Source organism: Clarias gariepinus, chromosome 9 (genome assembly GCF_024256425.1).
Source record: "Clarias gariepinus isolate MV-2021 ecotype Netherlands chromosome 9, CGAR_prim_01v2, whole genome shotgun sequence".
In the NCBI taxonomy this organism is placed as follows: Eukaryota; Metazoa; Chordata; class Actinopteri; order Siluriformes; family Clariidae; genus Clarias; species Clarias gariepinus.
Window position 1 is genome coordinate 36,686,164 of NC_071108.1, and position 10,294 is coordinate 36,696,457.

The window sequence follows — 10,294 nt, forward strand, 5'->3', positions numbered from 1 at the left end:
ACTTTCACAGTTAGAATAACAATGATAAATAAACATTAACATTCAAATCCGTCTCAGAAATGTTCAGTTCATTACAACATCTCTCCGAGTCTCTCTCTCTTTCTCTCTCTCTCTCTCTCTCTCTGAAGTGGGATGATATTCACTTTCACTCCAACACCCTTGGAGGTAATTAAGCCGTATCCCATCTCCAACTCACTCGTTTTTTTCTGCTGAGTGTCTCAGGCTTCACTTTCTCTCTCCTTCCCTCCTCTCTCTATCGGTCTCTCTCTCTGCTCTGGACTCACCTCCTTGTTTTTTTCCCTAATCATACGTTGTTTATATTAACTCTATCCGGTGAAGTGCATATTTCGGATATTGTGTATGGGTGTGTGATTCGTCATGAGTCCTGGACTTTCACGATCCGTGGAGAAGGTGAGAGGTTCGATCGACAGCAGCGTGGATCACAGTTTGGAGCGAGGAACCGAAGGAGAAACTCCACCACCTCTGAGAAATTACATCTTCCTCACCATTTTCACATGTTTCTGTCCTGCGTGGCCCATCAACATCGTGGCGCTCGTCTTCTCTATGATGGTACGTCCATTACATTATTTTATTTTATTTAGTAGTGGTCTATTTCAACCTTAAAGTTGATGACTGTGGCCCAAATGAAGTGTTAATGAATTCATCAAACTTAAATCAGATCACTTTGTAGAGACCTCTCTCTCTCTCTCTCTCTCTCTCTCTCTCTCTCTCTCTCGCTCACACTCGCGCTCCTTAATGGTACTAACAAGCTGTATGAGTGAGACAATGAATTTCTTTCCTCCTTCACATCACTATAATATATAATATTTCTTCCTCGGTTCCTTTATCAGTGTTCGCTTGTCCCACTAGTTTCCTTCCTCGGAGATTCAGATTGTGAAATCTTACCAAACACTTGCCTTCTCATGATTCAGTCAGACTCATAAGCGTTATAAATAGACAAGCCTCAAGTATCAGCAGCCTGCACAAAGTGTGTAAGGGTGCACACACACCCAATACACACCGCTTTCACACACCCACACATGAATGCAGAGTAAAGATATATGCAGGACTGTGTGTGTGTGTGTGCGTGTGTGTGTGAGTGCATGTTTCAAATGCCACGCCTGTCCACCCGCACAGTTATTATTCATTCTTGTATTCGCACGCAACAGCTTTAAATAGTCCTGTTTAATTGAACAGCAATAAATGTACAAATTTAAATGAACATATGATAATAATAATAATAATAATAATAATAATAATAATAATAATAATAATTGGAAGGCATAAGGTTTAACATTGTTTTTGAGATTCGACAGTGTTTTCAAACAGTGATTTTTTCCCAAGACATTAATATTCAATAATCTGCTTTACTGCAGTGGATTTTTACAGAGATTTATTTATTTGACTATTCCATTTTAAAATTTATTTTTTTACATATTAAGTCTGATATGAATCCTTTCAATAATTTAATGTAATATTTGTTTTATTTATATTGCTAATTTTCTTTTGTGCTGTATTGAAAGTCCATTTTTGAGTTATATCTATATACAGTAGCTGCATATATTAATTAATTAATATTTATATGTATATATTAAATATACTACATGGGATATTATTAGGAATTACAAAATGTCATTACAATAAATCTAGAAGGAAACATTACAATAATGTAAAATATAATAAATAAAGGATATACACAATAAATCATTTATATTTAATTTGGAAAGTTTTTATTTAGAGCATATAATTTTAGATATAAAGGAGGATATATATATATGTCACACTGTACACACCACACACATGGTACAAACTGTATGCGTACTTTATAATGCTTTGGCCAATTAATTTTTATTTTTTAGTTTTTATTTAAATAAACACAAACACAAATACAATTTTATAAGTAATTTTGTTTATCTGCAGTCTATTTATTACAACTACATATTTGTCACATTTTTTGTTTTACCTTGTTAGGTGTAAGCCTTTAAAAACAAAGTCCAACATTTAGGTTACACAACAAATCTGACCTGAAAAAAATCTGAAAAAAAACCCTAATTAACACAGATTCTTATGTAAATTAGGGCAATAAGGTGCAACATCTGGAATTTCCCAGATGTAGATTCTTTTTCAAGTTCAGAAACAGTCCAGTCAAAACTAAAAATATAAACCATAATAATACACAATAGTAAAACTTTTAAAAATGTTTAACGTTCTATAAAAAGGCTCACAAATTTTGTAGAATATCAATAAAAAATATTTTCTTCACCAAAGAAGAATTCTGTGCTTTTGATCTTACTTTGTTTAAAATGTGATATATTATACAGGTGTAATTCATATGTACTTAAGATTTCTTTTATTAGCTTTTTACAAGCTTTACTGCAATTCTGATCTCTGTTATACATCGTGCTTTTACACAAACACACACTGTACATTGAGAATGAACATGTACACAAACACAGACAGGTGTTCAGAGAGGAATATTGAGTAATACAGTATAAACAGTCTACCTGAGCGTCAGTAACAGTGTCTCTGCGCGTCTTCTCCGGTCATGTAGCAGAACCCAAATGTTTTATTCTGCCTCAGTGTCATGAGAAAGTGCTGAAAGGGTGGTTTGACTTTTCACACCTCAACCTCAATGTCTTGTGCATTTGCTGAGAACTACAGCATTGACAAACTCTGATCTGAAACACACACAATATCTAACGTCGATCCGTGTGTTACTCGTGTCTTCAGAATAATAGATTTAACACCTCGAGGAGACGAGAGTGAGGGACTGGACCTCCTTTTAAATAGCACCGAAATTCTGATGGAACAAAGACTGCAGAAGAAGAATTCAATTCATAAATATTAAACAGAAAAGGCGTAGGACTAAGTTTTCACTGCCATGTGAAGTTTAAAGACACAACAGTTTAGCCTGAGAAAGTCAGACACGTGCTTTAATTTGAAATGCGATGCCTGTCAAGTTAGCATTTTAGTCATTTGTATCCTGAAATTATTTTAAAGTCATTTTTTTTCTAAATATAGAATACAGAAAGATTAAAATTAAGCTGAATCAGCAGTTATTCTCCTCCGAAACAGTTCCCTTTTTAGAGAATAAGAACCTTTATTCATTTATTTGTTGTTGTTGTTGTACAGTGTATGTTTATGCATAATAATTTTAATGATTTTAATGATAAGAAAATAAATCAGCAATAATTTGTATTTTGTGCGACACACTTACCCAGGTTATACACACACTCCTAGATCAAAGGATGCACTGGATAATTAAAGGTTCTTCTCTTTGAAGTAAAGGAATTACTTAGAAACCTCTCCAGTAGTGAAACATCGCTGCTTTCTAACAGAATTCTGAAAGTGTTATCAGGTTCTACATGGAACATTTAAGAGTTTTCTTACAGAAACAAGGGAAGAACCCTAAAGGGGTTTTCTAACAGTGTCTCTGGTCTTAATTCATCTATCTGATTTAAAATATATTTTGTTTTAAATCGGTGTAATATCAGGTTATATATAAATCTGAAAAAACTCTCTCCATCACACTCCCCCGTCCGTCTGGGAAATGGTCTGCGCCGTTCAGAATCTCACCACATGTCTGCTTCAATTCAGTTAAGCTCAGATTTGAGTGTATGTGTGTGTGTGTGTGTGTGTGTGTGCACGCACAGCAGCAGCAGGGAGAAAAGCGAAACGCATCTGAGGTTTCAGGTTGACTGTGCTGTCGTCTGTCCTGAATCGTAACACACTCTCAAATCACACCATCTGCCATCTGATTATTACACACACACACACACACACACATATATATATACAGAGAGAGCAAAAGTGAGAGAGAGAAAACACAATCAGGCTTCATAAAAGAACTGATTGAAGAACAGTAAGGTGTGGGATGTTTTACTGCCGAACATGAAAAAGTCCACCGCAGTTCTGTTAGTGTCACTCGTAATGTAGTGCGCACTACATTTAGGCATTTGGCAGACGCTGTTATCCAGAGCAACTTACATTTTTATCTCATTACACATCTGAGCAGTTAAGGGCCGCGCTCAAGAGCCCAACAGTGGCAACGTGGTGGTTGTGGGGTTTGAACCTGGGACCTTCTGAACTGTAGTCCAATGCCTTAACCACTGAGCTACCCCTGGCCAATGCCTTAACCACTGAGCTACCCCTGGCCAATGCCTTAACCACTGAGCTACCCCTGGCCAATGCCTTAACCACTGAGCTACCCCTGGCCAATGCCTTAACCACTGAGCTACCCCTGGCCAATGCCTTAACCACTGAGCTACCCCTGACCCAACAACAAAGGCCACACACAGGCCAGAGGTAAGATTCGAACCCTTGTTTTTAGATTTGCAAGTTGACAGTGTTAACCGCGCAGCCACTGTGCTACCTATTAACACTTTATCATTACTTAGTAATGTTCTGTCCAATGTTCTCTCCAGCTTTAGTCCAGCATTCTGTCCAGTTTTAAGTCCAAATTACTGCATCAATATTCTGTTGAAAGTTCTGCGCCATCTTTTAAAATTATGTGGCTTAAAACTGAGGGTTTTGGGGAAAATGAGGTTCTAGTTCCCATGGACACATAGGGCCTTTGGGACACCAAGTTCTAGGAAGAAAGAACCATCAAACTGAGAGAAGATAACAATCTAGCAACATAAAGCATTAGGAGAAATTATACAGGAAAAATAAGGATCTAGAAGCATAGGAACCAGGAACATAGGAGAGATAAGAGTGTTGGAACATACAGTAGCATGCTAACACAACAAATCTAGGATTGAGGGACATAGATAAAATTATGGAAAAATAGGGCAAAGGGAAGTTAAACTTAGACCTTAGAATACATGCCATACAGGAACCCAGGGCCTTGTTTATAAAAGCACCATGGGTTCGTGGGAATACAAAAACATCACTCGGAATCTACAGGAGCGTGCTATGAATATTTGGAAACGTAAAACATTAACAATATAGAACCTGGGATGGCCAGGAAACCTGATGCATCAGAATCATACGAATCTGAGGACATGTGGTCTTGGGAACCCTGGAACAAACCTCGAAAGAACATAAGACTCTGGGAAACCCTGACTCTAGAAATACAAGTGGTTGTTGATCTGGAGTATTTTGGAAAATATCACCCCACACACAGGATACAGGGAGGTTAGCAATATGGAAACATAATGTCTGGAGAAGTTAGGAAGAGGGAACATGCATACACTGACTGGGCCATGCACAGGTGGAAATGTCACCAAGGGACGGAGACATGTTATGACACCAGCACACTTTCAGTGCAGGCGGTAAAGATTATTTATAGGGTTGTGCACTATGAACTGAAGCGTTAGCTGCATGAAGCTAAGGGAAACTTCACAGCGTCTGTAGTGTGTTTATCCCGCGTCACTGAACCTGACCTGCTGCACCAAAAGCAGACTGGCATCTACACTATGTCCCTCAAGTCTCTATGTGTTTTATGAGTTACATCTGATCTGTTAATCCCTGGGAGGACCTCAACACCGCTAATGAGTACAAATCTTACATGTGTAGTGTTTTACACATGCTAGCATAGCAACACATAATATGCGAAGATATGATGCTTCACATATTTGTATGTAGTACGGTGTGTTCTGATTGGCTGAGAGCAGTACAGTGTGTTCTGATTGGCTGAGAGCAGTACAGTAGGTTTTGATTGGCTGAGAGCAGTACAGTCTGTTCTGATTGGCTGAGAGCAGTACAGAGTGTTCTAAATGGCTGAGAGCAGTACAGTGTGTTCTGATTGGCCGAGAGCAGTACAGAGTGTTCTGATTGGCTGAGAGCAGTACAGTGTGTTCTGATTGGCTGAGAGCAGTACAGTGTGTTCTGATTGGCTGAGAGCAGTACAGTGTGTTCTGATTGGCTGAGAGCAGTACAGTGTGTTCTGATTGGCTGAGAGCAGTACAGTGTGTTCTGATTGGCTGAGAGCAGTACAGTGTGTTCTGATTGGCTGAGAGCAGTACAGTAGGTTTTGATTGGCTGAGAGCAGTACAGTCTGTTCTGATTGGCTGAGAGCAGTACAGAGTGTTCTGATTGGCTGAGAGCAGTACAGTGTGTTCTGATTGGCCGAGAGCAGTACAGTGTGTTCTGATTGGCCGAGAGCAGTACAGTGTGTTCTGATTGGCTGAGAGCAGTACAGTGTGTTCTGATTGGCTGAGAGCAGTACAGTGTGTTCTGATTGGCTGAGAGCAGTACAGTAGGTTTTGATTGGCTGAGAGCAGTACAGTCTGTTCTGATTGGCTGAGAGCAGTACAGAGTGTTCTGATTGGCTGAGAGCAGTACAGTGTGTTCTGATTGGCCGAGAGCAGTACAGTGTGTTCTGATTGGCTGAGAGCAGTACAGTGTGTTCTGATTGGCTGAGAGCAGTACAGTGTGTTCTGATTGGCTGAGAGCAGTACAGTGTGTTCTGATTGGCTGAGAGCAGTACAGTGTGTTCTGATTGGCTGAGAGCAGTACAGTGTGTTCTGATTGGCTGAGAGCAGTACAGAGTGTTATGATTGGCTGAGAGCAGTACAGAGTGTTCTGATTGGCTACGAGCAGTCAAGGGTGAGTAGGCTTTGACAGTATGATGCCCCACAGTTTTCACTTGTGCTTATTGTAATAAAATGATTAATATTGTACTTTTGTGTTTTTTCCTTGTCAGTCTCAGAGCAGCTATGATAACGAGGATTACGATGGAGCGCACCGTCTGGGGAGAAAAGCTCTCCACATGGGCATCGCTTCTTTCATCATCGGCATACTCATAATTATGACCTTCTGCATCGTACACTTCACTACGGTATGAACACAAATACACAAACATACAGATATTTTAAATACAGCGTGACGTCCTCTTGTCAGCATGTGAACAGAGTGTAAGCTTAAACTTAAAGCAAAAGCTTTTATTTGACTGTGTAAATAATCGAAGTTACTTCTAAGGCTATCGGGTTGCAGGAAAAACCCAGTGTTATTGCTATTAGATATCATTAGATCATTACATTTCTTGTGTAGTGCTTAGCTCTTATTTTTTTAAACTTGTTTCTGCTACCTTTTTTATATTAGCAATCCTATTCTAAAGTACTTTATAGCTCTACACACATCAGTGCCACAAAAAGTGCAACTTTGCCTAAATGTGCAATTTCCTAATAGTAAAGTCCAAACATTATGACAAGTATCACAATATTTATGGTACATTTCTACAACACTTCCTATCTACCAATCTATCTACTTAATGGCAAAACTAAGGCACAAACCATAAGACCAAGTAAACATCAGTCTGGAACTCAGCAGGATGTTTCTGCCCCTGATTCAGCATGGTCTTGACCACCCATTCTCATTTTAACAAGTTTCGACAACCTTCTGTCTGGAGGACTTTCTTTTAGAAACTAAAGATGACCAGAAGGGTGCATGCAGTGAACGCTGTTCTCTCCACCAGGTAGACAGGAAGTTGAACTTCCAGCTTGAATATTGCCTTGAGGTTTAGTGTAAAGTCTTAAAAATGGTTTGGTGCCATACAATCATAAGGAAATAAGTGCTGTAAGGAAATAAGTGCTGTTTGATCACAAGAAGAGTGGAAATGAGTTTGTGGCAAAAAGTGAGAAAAAGCTCCTTTTGAGGTTCATCCTCCATTCAGAAGATGCCGGCAACCAGAAATAGTCTGCGATCAAAGAACAATGCTGCCCTTTCACATACTTACAATCTTGATCCCAAGGCCCCACCTTCTTAATTGGTTGCATTCTGTAGGATGTCAACTGGTAATTAACCAAAGTCTCAGGTGATGACCCATAGACCATCTGACAGGAGATACAAATCACCAGTTACTGGATGCCCTGGAGTCACACACACACACAACACCTTTTATGTCTTTATACAGTTCTAATAATTGTCTTTTCAAACCCTGTAGCTCCTACTGGTATGACTCTACTCACACCTCCTGGGCTGGAAATTCAATTCAATTTTCAATTCAATTTTATTTGTAAAGCACTTTTAACAATTGTCTTTGTCAAAGCAGCTTTACACAATCAAAAGAATTGAAAGGTAACATCATGATACTGGTGGAGATACCAGACATCGAAGGCCTTCTTCAGGCAATGTGAGTTTTGCCTACAAGTCTCCTTTCAGAGTCTGACATGCAGGTGAAGAAAGAGTACACCAGGAAGTTGATTTGCATTGTCATTGTGAAAACTGCCAGGGACATCCGAGTAATATTTCTCCCATGTGCCAAGAACTGCCTGGCTCTCATCTACCTGAATAACCCTTGCAGTATGTCCTTGGTTACCCGCCATGCTTGTTTTCTTGGATCCGCAATAGAGAGGTGTATGTTTAGTTTCGATGCAGTGAGTAGGTCTGGACATTAATCCAGACCCATTTGAAGAGGGCCACTATGAGACTAAAGAACCAGGCTGATCACACCTGCAGAGACCCTACATTCTAATCACATCATCATGTGTGTAAACATCTCAGGATCTCACCTACCTGGTGCTGGTGTACCACCATGCATGGGTTTCCTGCTGCTTGTGTTCTATTAGTCTATTAGTCGTGCTTGATGCATAATTATTTAGTTGCTTTGTGTACTCATGCTCTTTGCAGCTCAGCCTGATAACATCTGGGATTGCGGTTTATTTTTAGACCAAAAATATGTATCCAATGATGAATACTTGCTGAAATTTGCTAATCACTACTTCTTAGATAAGCTCTTCATTCATCTTCCATAAGCACTTTCTCTTGGTCAGGGGACGTTTCTGAAGCATGTAAGTAAGAAGTGAGAATTCTATTGCAGGACACGCATTTAAAACTTAATTTCTAAATATTTTATTTAATATGTAATTTAGCCAAGCCGTCACCTCGGCTGAACCTGGGGAACCCTGAGAAAACCCGCATGTGAAACTCCACGCAGCTTAAGAGCTTAAATTTAGCGTAACACTCCATGATCACAATATTGACCTGTACAGATGCGTGTTAATGATTTTGTTTTTTTCAGCACACCATCTGAGCCTGCAGAGGATGCTGACCTGGAATACTCGCACCATGGGGTTCACAATGACCTCTGATGGACTCACAGGGCAAAGCAGATATCTTGATCGATAGTGGCTTAGACGCGCCCCTGCAGCACTGTACAGTGTTTATGGCTAATCTGTCAAATTTTATACATTTCAAAGCTGTGGCAAGTGTGAATTCTGGTACAGAAAGGCGAGTGGGAAAATCCAGCGTTTATATGTGTTCATAACGTTCATTACAATCAGCATTAAATACACACTGGTACACGTCATCAAATTCCTCCTACTGGTGAGCTTACTGTCTTATCTTTTTTGCAAAGCATGAAGTGAACAACTTAACAATTAATACTTTTCTGAAAAGTTTGAGAGAATCGGAGCAACAGTAATTAAATTAAATGAGTATTGTATGAAAAAAACGTTAATTACATGAGATCAATTTTTAAAGGAAATGATCCAAAAATATACATAGCTTAAAGCTTACACCTCTCTTAGCTAAGACGCGCCTGCTAACGGCCCTTCTGCGGTTTATGCTGAAGCTACGAGGCGAATGTATCCAAGAAGTAATGAAAGCCTGTCTCAGATTATGCAGATGATACCGAGTTGATTATTATTTTTTTATTTAATCACAGCAGTCACATAAATGAGATTTACAAACAGTTCGGTAACACTTACACATGGCTCCTGGCTGCTGTGCTGGAGGACGCGGTAAGAGATGATGTTTGAGGTGATTAGATGTAGGCTTCAAGTGAGACAGACTCTCATTACACCGGGTAAACTGTAAACATTCAATTTCTCCTCTTGCTCTTCCTTTAGTGCACACAGTTTGTTATTGATCATGTTTTTATTTCACACCTTTTGTTGAAAGCAAATTTATGTTTGTACAGAAATGATTTGTCTGTGTGACTGTGATTTTTTTTTTAAAACAAATGTGCAATTTATGAATTTAAATAAAGAGACAAATGAAAATCAATGTGAGAATTTACATCTGTCCATATCTCTTTCCCCTCCACTTTCCTGTCTGTCTGCCTGCCCTCCCCTCTCATTCCCTCACTCTCTCACTCCCTCCCTGTCTGTCTGCCTTTCTCTCTCTCTCTCTCTTTCTCTCTCTCTCACTCCCTCCCCTCTCACTCCCTCTCTCTCTCACTATCCCTCCCTGTCTGCCTTTCTCTCTCTCTTTCTCTCTCCCTATTCTCCACATCTCCCCGTCTGTCTCACTCCCTCTTTGTCTGTTTCTGTCTCTCTCTTCCTATTCTCCCTTTCTTACTCCCTGTCTGTCTCTTTATGTCTCTCCCCCAGTCCTGTCTGTCTCTCTGTAA

At 39.5% G+C, this 10,294-nt stretch overlaps 1 protein-coding gene across 1 annotated transcript; it reads left to right on the plus strand.

Moving 5' to 3' along the window:
• Positions 1-362: 362 nt before the first annotated feature.
• LOC128530679 (transmembrane protein 233) lies at positions 363-9,151 on the plus strand. The gene is made up of 3 exons (XM_053504737.1): positions 363-570; positions 6,647-6,781; positions 8,963-9,151. The coding sequence occupies exons 1-3, from the start codon at positions 379-381 to the stop codon at positions 8,972-8,974; spliced, it is 339 nt and encodes a 112-aa protein (XP_053360712.1). The 5' UTR covers positions 363-378; the 3' UTR covers positions 8,975-9,151.
• Positions 9,152-10,294: the final 1,143 nt, after the last annotated feature.

What these genes read in the sequence shown, in the direction of transcription:
- LOC128530679 (XM_053504737.1), top strand. Translation starts at nt 379, where the DNA reads ATGAGTCCTGGACTTTCACGATCCGTGGAGAAGGTGAGAGGTTCGATC. An exon ending in CGCTCGTCTTCTCTATGATG is followed by an intron (nt 571 to 6,646) that starts GTACGTCCATTA and finishes TTTCCTTGTCAG; the next exon opens with TCTCAGAGCAGCTATGATAA.